General features: G+C 45.6%; 1 protein-coding gene across 3 annotated transcripts; it reads right to left on the bottom strand.

The window, feature by feature from the left end:
* Positions 1-339: 339 nt before the first annotated feature.
* On the bottom strand, positions 340-12,188 carry reep2 (receptor accessory protein 2). 3 transcript variants are annotated; one of them, XM_031587304.2, is made up of 8 exons: positions 11,821-12,188; positions 9,674-9,746; positions 7,594-7,670; positions 6,303-6,423; positions 5,839-5,952; positions 4,051-4,216; positions 2,679-2,857; positions 340-820 (listed from the first exon to the last, which is right to left on the bottom strand). In XM_031587304.2, the coding sequence occupies exons 1-8, from the start codon at positions 11,850-11,852 to the stop codon at positions 743-745; spliced, it is 840 nt and encodes a 279-aa protein (XP_031443164.1). In that variant the 5' UTR covers positions 11,853-12,188; the 3' UTR covers positions 340-742. The 3 variants fall into 3 exon arrangements, with proteins under 3 accessions (XP_031443164.1, XP_031443166.1, XP_031443165.1); XM_031587306.2 differs by having other exon boundaries at positions 4,051-4,192; positions 11,821-12,185; XM_031587305.2 differs by having other exon boundaries at positions 4,051-4,198; positions 11,821-12,179.
* Between the last annotated feature and the right edge of the window lie 1,191 nt (positions 12,189-13,379).

Genomic DNA, 13,379 nt, shown 5'->3' with positions numbered 1-13,379 from the left:
AGGGGGGGAAAAAAAACTGAACTGGCCAACTCAGAGCGTCTGCTTGAAATGGTGCCGACCTTTCAAGAGCGCTGGCCTCTTTCTCCCTCTCCACTGAGGAGGCTGTCTGCGATTAAGGACACTGCCCTCTTTGGTTGGCGGCCTTTCTAAAAGAGAAACGAAAGCTGGGACCCCTCAGTCCTCGTTTCGAGCTGCTACCCATGTGTCTGGCCTACTTAGAACATGGAGGCCTCTTCAGCTATTTTAAAGGAGATGAGAGTGTGTGATATGAGAGTTAAAAAAACAAACAAACAAACAAAAAAAAGGTTTCCAATGAGGACAGCTAATCCTAACTGAAGTGTGTAGAGTGAATGTTTATGACATTAGATGCCCTTGGAGGTAAGGCCTACAGACAAAATAGAACAGGGTAGAGATACCCTTGAACATAACCCATGTCAAACACAAATTAACCACCCACACACACACACACACACACACCACAGAAACACAGAGCTTCTTGCTGATATCCTATGGTAGTAACAGACACTCTTGAGCGGTGCACTTATGGATTGAAAATGCTAAAATTGAAGCTGGTCTCAGAGGACTGGAAAACAATACACCACTGCCAGACAGCTTGCCAGCATGTATCTATGCATGTGTGCACTTATCCGAGTGTGTGTCTGTGCGCGCGCGTGTGTGCGTGTGTGCGTGTGTGTGTGTGTGTATATGCGTGTGCCGATGGGCCAGAGATGGAGCTGGGAACTCAGGGCGTCTCAGAATCTTTGCCAGCTGCAGGGGTGGTCGTCTTCTTCTTTGGCTGTTTCTTCACCGTCTTAGTGGTCTGTTCAAGGCCACGGAGAAGACATGAACAGAAAAAGAAGAAAAAGAAAATGGAGAGGAAATCAATCAGCGAGTCAGAGAATGGAGCTTTGGCTAGCCCACCTCCTGGATGCTAACTAAAAGGTCATGTTACAGCTCACAGACAGCGTTCCTCAATCAGCCCATTCACGCAGCATGGCAAGGCAAACAGTTCACACGACAACAGTCAGCCATCAATCACTCTTGAATGGAGTACAGCGCACTCTCACTCTCTCTGGTGTGCTTTTATGGCAGAGTACATAAGGAAGAGTGTGTACCGAGTGTGTGGATGTGAGATTGAGGGAGGGGGGGAGAGAGAGAGAGAGAAAGAGAGAGAGAAAGAGAGAAGTGAAAAAAAAGTGAGGGGGGAGGGGCTCCAACTCCATTTCATTAATGTTCATTCTAGTTTTCTATTTTCATACAATTGTATTTCTTGTAAATTGCTTTGGCATTTATTGTACAATACACAGTCATGCCAAAAAAGCACATTCAATTGAAATCGAGAGAGAGAGAGAGAGAGACTTTACAACCCCATTTTTTTCACATAGGTGGATGTGCAGATGATGAGGACGAAAGTCCTTTTAATAGAGGAGAGAAGAAAGGAATACATGAGAGGAAGAGAGGGGAAGGGAAGAGAGGGGAAGGGAAGAGAAGAGAGGAGAGGAGAGGAGAGGAGAGGAGGTGTGGACTCATCCATTATTTCTGACTGCAGAGGGCTGCTGTGGTGCTGCTCCACTATCTGTCCTGCTGCACCTCAGACTTCCTTACCGCCTACAGGGGGCTGAGGGGAACAGCACTATTCATCCTGTGTGTGTGTGTGTGTGTGTGTGTGCGCATGTGTGTGTGCGTGTGTGTCCATCGGTGTGTGTGCGTGCGTGCGTGTGTGTTCATCTGTGTGTACGTGTGTACGTGTGTATATGTGTGTTCATCTGTGTGTGCGTGTGTGTGTATGTGTGTCCATCTGTGTCTGTGTGTGCATGTGTGTCCATCGGTGTGTGTGCGTGCGTGTGTGTGCATGTGTGTCCATCGGTGTGTGTGCGTGTGTGTGCGTGCCCATCTGTGTGTCCATCGGTGTGTGTGCGTGCGTGTGTGTGCATGTGTGTGCATGTGTGTGCATGTGTGTCCATCTGTGTCTGTGTGTGCATGTGTGTCCATCGGTGTGTGTGCGTGCGTGTGTGTGCATGTGTGTCCATCGGTGTGTGTGCGTGTGTGTGCGTGCCCATCTGTGTGTCCATCGGTGTGTGTGCATGCGTGTGTGTGCATGTGTGTCCATCGGTGTGTGTGCGTGCGTGTGTGTGCATGTGTGTCCATCGGTGTGTGTGTGTGTGTGTGTGCGTGCCCATCTGTGTGTCCATCGGTGTGTGTGCGTGCGTGTGTGTGCGTGCCCATCTGTGTGTACTCCACTGCTCTGTGATTCTGCACTGGGTCTCTGGCTGCGGCGGCCCTCACCTCCTCTCTCATCATGAGAGGCAGTTCTGGCCCAGTTAGCCATCGCACTCACAGCTAAAGCTGCTGCTTCCTCTCTGGCAGAACACAGCGCACTTCTGAGAGTGATGAAAAGAGTGCTACGATACTGAGTGCCAATGAGAGAAATTGTGTGTGTGTGTGTGTCTGTGTGTGAGAGAGAGAGAGAGAGAGAGAGAGAGAGAGAGAGAGAGAGAGAGAGAGAGAGAGAGAGAGAGAGAGTGTGTGTGTGTGAGGGTGAGAGAGAAATCTGCATTTGTTCCAGCTAGTTGGCTTCAACACCAGGCATATGTATGAGGGTTTTCAGTGTGTGTGTGTGTGTGTGTGTGTGTGTGTGTGTGTGTGTGTGTGTGTGTGTGTTTCAGACAAGTGTGTACCTCGGTTTTGGCAGTTGCTGGTTTCTTGACTGCCTTGACGCTGGCCGCGCGCTTCACGGTCTTCTCTACTGCGTCCTCGTCCGAGTGCTCAGTCCTGGTGTCTGACTGCTCGCCGTCCGACTTCGAGCTGGAGCTGTGATGTGTGTCGTCAGCCACAACGGGCGACGCCGTGGATCGAGCTGGAAGAGATAACCAGACCAGAGTTTCAGTCTGAAGATAGCGCAGAGAGCCCTTAAGGAAAGACACACTACTTGTCTATTCTTTCCTCACAATCCCTTGTTTTTTTTACTGTCCTCTTCTCTCTATTGCATGCTCAGAGTCGGATGCACTTAATCCTATTTGACTTCCCTCATTAGCTCTCCCTTTCTTTCGCTCTTCACCCTCACCCCCCCACGCTCTCCTCCTCTCCCTCTCTCTCAAACTTTCATTCTCCCTCTCTCTCTCTCTCTCCCCCTCAAGCTTTTATTCTCCCCTTCATTCTCCCCCTCAAGCTCTCTCTCCCCCCCTCCTCTCTTTCTCTGCTGTTGTGTGGATGGCGGCTGCAGCTGTATCCCGCTGCCAGCTCTCTGCCAGTGAGCAGTGAAGTGTCAGATTAACAGGAGGCTCCTCTGAGTCACTGAGGCCTGAGGAAAGGCTTTCCCAAACGGCCAGGTCCTCACACAACCTTCTCTCTCCCTCTCTGGTGCACTCACTCGGCTTACCCCCCCCCCTCTCTCTCTCTCTCTCTCTCTCTCTCTCTCCCTCTCTCCCCATATGGTGCACTGATATACTCACTGTCTGCCTCCATCACAAACACACACACAGACACAGACACAGACACAGACACACACACACACACACACACACACACACACACACACACACACATATACACACATACATACACACACACACACACACACACACACACCCCCCTTGCTGGCCCTCACGGTGATCAGCACTTTACTGATTGATTTTTGTTGTTCTTATTTGTCTCTTTAAAAAACATGCTCGTCCCATCAGCAGGGCGGCAAACACGGGAGAATCTGGAAAAATGCTGCTAGGCTCCAGCATCACATTTAGTTTCAGAGCCCATAGTCAGAAGTGAAGGGAAAGTTCCTGGATGTATGAACACGCACTAGGACAAAAAAAAACTCTTTGTCCCAGTTTGTTTCAACATATACAGGCTCCATCACAGGCTCATTCAGGATAATGTAAAGCATTTGAGATTATTAACATAGATACACAAACACATATGTGCACCCTACCACATTTATGAAGCAAGTCCCCTTAACCCTTCTTAAAGTAAAGCTGCTTTGGGAGTTAAGAAGCGCACAATACAAATATCATATCCATCGAAGGTGTGCAGATGTGGGGTAAATAAGATGCATACTTTGGCGCGTCGAGCTCCGTGCGCGTGGGAGGGTCTGGCTGCCAGTGCTGATATCATCTGCGGAGTCCATCAGGTCCTGCTCGTCCTGGATCAGCGTCAGGTCCTGCATGCTGAAGCTGCGCAGCTTCTCAGACAGCACACCCTGCCCCTGCACAGAAAAGCCCACCTGAAACACCCGCATGGAGTTACACACGCGCACACATGCTCATTCATGCCATCATTAAGTCTCTCTCTCACACACACCCACCCACCCACCCACCCACCCACCCACACACCCACCCCCACACCCACACCCACCCCCACACACACACACACACACACACACACACACACACACACACACACACACACACACACACACACACACACACACGGGTGCGCAGTAGGACAAAAACACGCACGCACGCACAGACACACACACATGGGTGCGCAGCAGGACAAAAACACGCACGCACGCACAGACACACACACATGGGTGCGCAGCAGGACAACACGCACAGAGACACACACACACACACACAGCATATCGCAAGCTGTGGAGGAAATACCACAGTGTACCACACGATCTTCCTAGTCTTCCTGGTGTCATTAAAGCCAGACATAGACAAGACATCACATGAAATATGCAAAGGGTCCGAGCCCTCTTCCTCTAGGACATGAGCGTACAGACTAGACCTGGATGGAAGGCCTGGGGCAGCCTGATTAGACGGGAGCAGAGAGAAACCAAGGGCAGTGGAATGTAGGTCAGACTAAAGCAAGGGAATGAGGGGTTAACTGGGGCATGAGTGAGAGACACACACACACACACACACACACACACACACACACACACACACACACACACACACACACACACACACACACACACACACACACACACACACACACACACACACACACACACACACACGTGTGGTGGGGGTTGGGGGTTGGGAGAGGGGACTCCGACCTGAAGGGTTCTCTCAACACATATATTCATGTACACGTCAATGCCAAAATGCATTTAAACGTAATAATACAAATAAACAATAACACAAATAATAATCAAACAAGACATAAATGGTCTGAAAGACCACTAGTGTTTTGGGAAGATTTCATTTTAGAGTAATAAACATGGGACTATTGCACCCTCTCTCCCCCCTTTCTCTCTCTCTCTCTCTGACATGCATTTAATCAAGGGTTGGGGCAGCCCAAGAGGCACGGTCTGGTTGGAGAACATCCTGTTATTTTTCCCACCGGTCCTGTGGCTGTCCTCCTTATCTGTGGTCACAAGTCTTGCATGGTTGCCTGATTAGCCTCTGTTCCATTTCCCACATTAAAAACATGCAAAACATTTCAGCCCATTTTGAACCGGTCTTCCACGAAAAGGGGAAAGAACAAAAAGGTCAGATAAAGACATCAGGGGACACACCACACTTAGACCATCTCAAAACCTTGCTCACGGGTGTATCCATCTTGTTTTCAATCGCTACATGTACCACGCCCTACTGCAGTGCCTTTGCCCATTTTGGGGTACTAGGTGTATCATACTATAGGGTGGAGTTAGAAATGATTTCATCGTTCAGGTACAGATACATCACAGCCACAAGCACATCTACGAGTAGCGCTGCATCCATTCCCAATGTCAGCTGCATCTGTAGCTAGGTGTAGGAGTGAGCCACACAGTATCCTATCCTACCGTGTACCATGGAGGTCAATGGAAAAACGGTATTACAGGCACATGGGGTTTGGGGGTCCGGCTCACCTTGGTGGCTGCGGTGGAGTTTGGGGTTTGGGGGTCAGGCTCACCTTGGTGGCTGCGGTGACTGCTACATTGGCGGCCAGGTTCAGGCCTCGCTTGCCAAACCGCATCATGGTCTCATAACTGCGGTCTCGCGCCTGAGTGATGTATTCATCTATCTCCTGGAATACACACAAAACACAAGGAATCAGATATACTGGTCACCAAGCAAATATAACCAAATGCTCAACACGATGCATACTGCAGCACTGCCACACCGTACTTCTCTACCAGTACTTTGTATTCTGCATCTGGACTTCAATTCCCTGTACTTCAAAATAGAAACAAGCCTGCTTGGTCTGCTGATGAGCGCCCAAAAAACAGCAGTCCACTGTGCAAGGAGTGTGAATCTACGGACGGACACGTTAATGACTCGACTGGACGAAACAGAGGCAATACTAGGTGAGGAGAAGAGAAGAGAGGAGAGGAGAGGAGAGGAGAGAAGAGAGGAGAGGAGAGGGCACATTCTGACCTTTTCCTTGTTGGAGAGGGTGGGGTGCACAAACTTCCGGTAGAGCACACTGGAGCCCTTGGTGTAAGGCGACAGCAGCCATATGACAAAGGCTATCTTCAGCTCAAAGTAAAATGGAAACCTGAAGATGGAATCACAGGAACAGACTCTAAATTATGAACATAGTAAATTAGAGCAAGAACCAATACGTGTGCAATAAAGACACAGACCGTCCCACCAGGATCTTGCAATAGCTTGTTATGATTGTTGAGGGCCAAACGTAAATTAATTTGCTGCAGGAATTGATTAGGAGTTGAAATCAAATCACAAATAACGCAGAAATATTACAGTAATATTGCAGGAAATACTTGAATTTCCGCGAATTTGTGAAAATGCAAGATCGCAAAATCCTGGAGGGCCTGAACAGATTAAGAGAAGTGGAGACTTGTAGAGACAAGCATACAAGATAAAACCCTTAAATATCGCTTGAAACGGGTCGGAATATTTCACAATTCTATTTATATTCAATTATAAGTCAAACATACAAATACAATTCTACTACCGTAATTTCCGGACTATTGAGCGCACCTGAATATAAGCCTCACCCACTGAATTTTTTAAAAATAATTATTTTTAACATAAATAAGCCGCACATGTCTATAAGCCGCAGGTGCCTACCGGTACATTGAAAGAAATGAACTTTACACAGGCTAAAATGAATATCAAAAGTAATGCAATAGTGATGCATATTATTAGTTATGCCAGTTACGATAAGTGCACTGTTGCTTTAAGAGAGCACAGTTGCAAGAGTCAATCAGAAGCTAGGACGTTAGATTGAAGACAGAGAGATAGAAGAAAGACACTAGTTTGAAACCAGTGAGCTAAAGAACTTGAAAAGACTGGATTTGTATTGTAGTAAACTTTTATTTTCTAAAGTGTTTTGAGTTGTGTTCTGTCTATGCCGGTAGACTGTGGTTATTTTGACATTAGTTAAGTTATTGAGAGATACTGAGAAATCGCGTGGAGCTAAGCATCCATGCGGCTGCATCCATGCTAGCATCCTAGCTCCACAAAGCCACCGTAAACACAAAGCAACCGTATAACAGTCACAGGTATCATAATCCATAAATTAGCCGCGTCATTGTCTAAGCCGCGAGGTTCAGAGCATGGGAAAAAAGTAGCGGCTTATAGTCCGGAAATTACGGTAGTTTGACAGTAAACTGAGATGCGTGGCACAGAATATTTTCTACATTATTTACTACAACGTGATGGCTGGACAGGAGGCAGGGAGTGCGAGTCACACGTGACTCACCATGACAGGAGGAGATCTGTGATGGTTTCTGCCGTCGTGAAGAAGGCAAACACTATCCAGTACATCATCCATTTCACCTGAGACCCAGACAAACAGAAATAAACACAAACAGAGACACACACACACACACACACACACACACACACACACACACACACACACACACACACACACACACACACACACACACACACACACACACACACACACACACACACACACACACACACACACACACACACACACACACACACACACACACAGCAGAATTAGTCATGGAAAATGTGAGCACGTGTACCCACACATGTGCTGGAACATGGCGTGCACATGCATGGCCTAGCTAACACACACATGCTCTTTGCTCCGTGTAGACCTATTTCTTTATGCATGGCCGAGTCACGGGGGGAGACAGTGAGGTATAAAACACATCACATGAGAACAGACAGACTGTTGTTGTATACGGCCCACGGATAGACACGTTCATCAAACAGTAACACCAGGGTGTCTTTTTGTAGACGCTAAAAAGGGTTCATTTGACAACATCTCTGTGCTCCTGGCCAACTCTTCATCTGAATACTTCATCTTGAAATACATGATCTGATACTTGAGCTGTTATTTAGGTTTTCTAAGTGAATTGCTTCAAAGACACGATGACAAACAACAGCTGTAAATGCAGGGGCGAGCCGCTAACTGAGAGGAGGCTAAAAATGGAGCAGTCTCCCCCCCATCACACAACGCCGTCTGACTAAAGCAACTGCTCCCCGACTGAGGGGGTTTCCATGGCAACCGGCGAGAGGCCTCTCTCCGTGGTGAGGCGGAGGGGTCTGAGCTGAGGCCTCCATCTCGCTGGAGGGCTGGAGGTAAACAAAAGAGCTGCAAACTCAAAAATAGCACCAGAAGCCTACCAACACAACAACCTGCTAATCAGCCCAGTGATTCGCGCTAGTGTATGCCCTTAATGGGAAATACCTGTTAGACGACATGAAACACTGCCATTGTCAAAAACATATGTTTTCCCCCCTTGAGAAATGTGTTCCCCTCACACAGAAGACAATTGAACTTCTAAAACACAGAGAAGCCAGGGAAATCTGTCTGAACCAAATTGCTCGGAAAATGAGCTTTAAGCTTCCATTTTCCACTTCTGTGTAACAGAACTCCATGATTCATCTCAAGTTCATTTGACACTGTACACCCTGCATGACGGTCAACAGGGTGGGATGATTCAATCGGTAGCATTTTCCACAGTACAATCTTCCTCTGCTGTACCATAACACTCCTGCCTTCCATCAAACAAGTACAATATAAATATGGCAACATGGATAATAAGTCTTCCTTCATTCCAACAACTATGACTAACTTATGGAGCTATAGTACCAAGAAGAGTTTGAGGAGAGTTTGAGCTTTATGAAATTATATGATATAAGGCTCAAGTGACAAATCCAATACTATTGTACTAATGTACTTTTGAATGGGTGAAAAACTGTTATAACATGACAAAGAAATGACTACATCCTAACCCTAGAGCCTTAAGCATTTTTGTTCTTTTTTGTTTTAAGGGATTGAAGCAAGAAGAAAAAAACCACAACCACAACAACAACAACAACAACAACAAAACCATGATAGGCAGAATGCGTAGTGGTCCTAGAAGCCTCCACTGATTAACTGCATGGGTTTTGTCTGCTTCTGAAAGTCCACAGCACGCATGGATGCGCACAGAGCAAATAGGGAGTTGTGGTTGGAGTTTTTTTCTTCTTAAAGAGAAACTGGAGGAACCCATTACACACAGGGCATCAGATTCTGAAAGCCGGTAAGCCTATTGTACATACTAGGGCTGAACGATTTGGGAAAATAATCTAATTGCGATTTTTTTTACCAAAATATTGCGATTGCGATTTAATATGCGATTTTTTTTTTATCCTCTTTTTTTCCCAACAAAACCTAATGAATGATTTAAATATGACCAACACAATATTAGATACATTTAGTGTAAAATATTCGCAAATGCAATTAATCGTTCAGCCCTACTGTACATACATAACGCAGCTTTCCCCCGTTCTTGGGTCATGAGAGAGATACTTACATATTCTTTCACGTTCTTCGTTTTCACAGCCTTGTATGATGAGTATGCTGGATAGAGGGTTCCAAAAGCCAGACTGTGACGAGAAGAGGGGACATGAACATTTTGTTTGTGAAACACATCTGTACAGATATTGCAGCAGTACAATAAGCTCATATTAAGAAGTATGCGGATTAGGCTACGCTAACATTTTTCAGCTCATGAAACACAGCTTAAAATAATGAAGGTTCTCCCCTCTCATCTGCCTTGCTTTATCTAGGGTTCCGCTGAGACGCAACACAGACTCATGTACTTTGTGTGTGTGTATGAATCCAATCCAATATGACGGCGCACACACACACACACACACACACACGACACACTAATTCCAAAGAAAACCGTGGCTCATCTAGAACATTAAGGTAACTTAAGCTTGTATTCCTTAAATCAGTAAGGTCACAGCCCCAAAATAAAGCACAAAAAAGGCGACGTCACTCAGACGTAGGCCTGGGCTAGTGCATGTGGCCCAGATGCTCGGGCACGTGCTCACCCACATGCTCACGGCTCTGCTCTGCTCTGCTCTGCTCTGCAGCCGAGCCCCCGGCCGCGTGTGGTTTGTGCTGATGAGACAGGATGCCTGGGCGCTCCACTGTTGGAGGGGTGGCTGCATCCGCCGGGATGGGGAGCAGACCGCGCCTGCTCATTTCTGAGCAGACATCAGCTGAGGCAATGTGTGTGTGTGTGTGTGTGTGTGTGTCATACTCCTTCGCCAAGCCTTTGCTGTGAAGGTTTTGTCTCTTTTTCTTGCTCTGTGTGCTCCTGGAGGTCAGGAGTCTCATCAGGGATCATTGAGCCGGTTTCAGAGTGTGAGAGAGTATTCCACACTTGCAATCATCTCATTGTTATGATGTATAAATCCATCTCATTATTCACATATGTGTGCAGTGCACGTGTGGAAGACACATATTATAATTGTACACTGTTTTAAGACTGTGTGTGTGTGTGTGCGCTGGGATACCCACACAGTGAAATAAGAGCGTGCTTAAGGCAGCAGCAGCATGTTTTACACATGATGCACAATCTCATTTACTGTAATCCCACTCCCTTTCGAATCATGAAACTGGCTACTCCCAAAATACCACCTAGGCGTTCAATCAACTGCACTGACTAGTGCTTTGAGTCTGGACAGAATTTGCAAGGCTGATGTCACTGTCCCAGAGGAGTGGTTTCAAGGACAGTATGATCTAGTCTCTCCAAACTACCACTGAGATCTGCATTTTCAGACGACTGGTGCTAGGTTTTACCACCACTGGCTTGAAGAATTCGAATGGGAGGCATGACTTGGCAAGCCAGCTGTCACTGACTATAGCACCTGGATTAATTTAGCCATTAACACACACAAAAACAACAACTTGTCGAACAAAGAGATCAAAGTGAGTGTCATCTGACACAGATTAGCGAGTTCAATGTTACATAATTTGATGGCGAGAGAAATGCCAAATTGGCTTGAAACAAGTAGTCCTTATATTAGGCAATTAAGTGACATGCATCCCAGTGGGCCATTTGGGTTTCACGAATCACTTCTTGTTCAATAAGGCAATGAAATAACGTTATGATACAAAGACATCTAAAAGGCCTACATCACACAGGTTCCCATCCTAAACGGGTTCTTGTTAGCTAGCATTGCATGTATTGATATGGCAAGGACTAAATTAAGAATGGGTTGTGTTGTTGACGGATTATACAGCTGAATGAAATAAATCAACATTAAAATCGTTGATTACAAATCGCATACAAAATACGATGCTAAATCCAGAGCCTCCCTCTGCTGAATAATAAATCAACATTATAGCTATGTTAGCAAACATAAAACAGATTACGCGGGCTTTATGCGTCGTAAAAACGTTATCTGTTTTGAGTGTCGTAATACAGACATACACTGAAGGAATATACAACATGAAAATAATTGCACATACATCGAAATAAATACATCTTCCACCTGTTTGTCTTTTGGTTCATTTACATCTTTCAGGCTTTTACTTGGCTTTCCCTAGCAAATCACGTTACCATTCTGTACCATCAGGCAGCTGACTCGCGAAACCGCATAGCCTGGGAAAACAAGGGCCGAACGTCAGATGAACAAACATTCGCTTGAAAAAAGGCGTACTCACACAACTATCCTAGAAATGATCCACGACACCATCTTGATCGTTGTCAGCGTTTCCTCACGGTTGAAAATATTAACTGACCCCCATTCCTACCCCTCACAGTTTGCTGTAAGGATGCGCAAGCGGTTGCCTGCTGTTCGGTTTCCTCTGCACTGTATCTCACAGGTACACTAGCTGACTAGCTGGCTAACGTTAGCAGACTGTGCCGTTCGACTGCATTAGCCACGGAACAGTGGCTTATTCGTACCCAACTTCTCTTAAAGGGGACAGGTAGTCCGCTGTTTGTAGTTACAAGGTGGCACTCCCTGCTGCGAGATATTCCATCACTGGTGGTTTTCAGTGATCCAATTAGCCAACTTAATTGGCCAGCATGAGTGAAGGGGTTCTGCCAAAACGCTTACCACGTGCGTGAGGTTTGGGAACAAGCCCATGGTGTTCATATCAAGACGGGTTAATAGTAGATAATTATCGAAGTGCTGATTCATTTTGTTATAAGCAATGCTACGATCATTAAATCAGATTTTGTAGAACCTGGACAGCGTTATGTCCCATAATGTCCCACATCTTTATACCAGTGCTTCATTTGGGGATCTTGAGGCATTTAAGTAACACTATGCAACAATCTGACACTTTGAGGTATGGTGTTATAGGCAACTCGTTTTGGTGCCATTCTCAAATTCATTTTGATAGCATATGGTCATGTGAAGAACAGATAAACACCTGTGTCTTTCCCACTAGCCATCCAGTATATGCCCTATGTAGTTATGTGTTCCGGGCTGGAACTAAAATGGAAGAAAAGCTGTCACAGCATGACATTGCCAGCTATACTGCCCAAATACACCAGTTAGTGTGTTGGCAAGCTTCTATCAGTGTCAACTGGGCTGTTGGTGGTGTTTGCATACCTTTTCAGTAGTTAGCTTGCTAGTTTTGGAACAGAACTCCTTATTGCTGCTTTAATCTCTAGGCAATTCAAGGCAGAGGAACTGTGGAATTGGAATTTTTAGAGCCCAGTGTGAACAGAGTTCACAGTAAACATCAGACATCAGATGTTACCATGTGGGGTAACAGAGACCAGGAGAAATGTATATTATTTGTTTACTGCCAAACCTATTTATCACCTTCATCCACAGATCAACCATGTCTTCTATATATGACTGAATAAGCATATTTGATTCATGACCTGCTATATTGATTAAGTCTAAGAGTATGAATCTGTGGCCAAGTTAAAGAGGGCAAGGGGCGGAAAAAAACATTCAACATGGGTTTACAATGCAACCCACTGTTTATTACAGTCAAAGGCAGAAAAATGAATGAAACAAAATAATAAAAAAAAATGCCACTGAGATTATTATCTACCATTGTAAATTACACGGGCCAGTTTCCTGGTAAACTTTATTTTGAAAAAAAAAAGATACACACTGCTAAGATCAATATATATATATAGCGAGAGTTGATATATATATATTGATACATATTAATGACCAGTAGTTCTCCATATCTGGAATTCTCAATTCTTGCACTTTTTTTATTTTTGCCTGCAATCATTTCGTTTCATAACCCTA

This window comes from Clupea harengus, chromosome 20, assembly GCF_900700415.2.
Source record: "Clupea harengus chromosome 20, Ch_v2.0.2, whole genome shotgun sequence".
NCBI classification, from domain to species: Eukaryota; Metazoa; Chordata; class Actinopteri; order Clupeiformes; family Clupeidae; genus Clupea; species Clupea harengus.
Note: the sequence above shows the minus strand (reverse complement) of the source record. Positions and strands in the feature narration are given on the sequence as shown.

What these genes read in the sequence shown, in the direction of transcription:
- reep2 (XM_031587304.2), bottom strand. Translation starts at nt 11,852, where the DNA reads ATGGTGTCGTGGATCATTTCTAGGATAGTTGT. An exon ending in CAGTCACCGCAGCCACCAAG is followed by an intron (nt 4,217 to 5,838) that starts GTGAGCCTGACC and finishes CGGGTGTTTCAG; the next exon opens with GTGGGCTTTTCTGTGCAGGG. An exon ending in CAGCAACTGCCAAAACCGAG is followed by an intron (nt 821 to 2,678) that starts GTACACACTTGT and finishes GGCCTTGAACAG; the next exon opens with ACCACTAAGACGGTGAAGAA.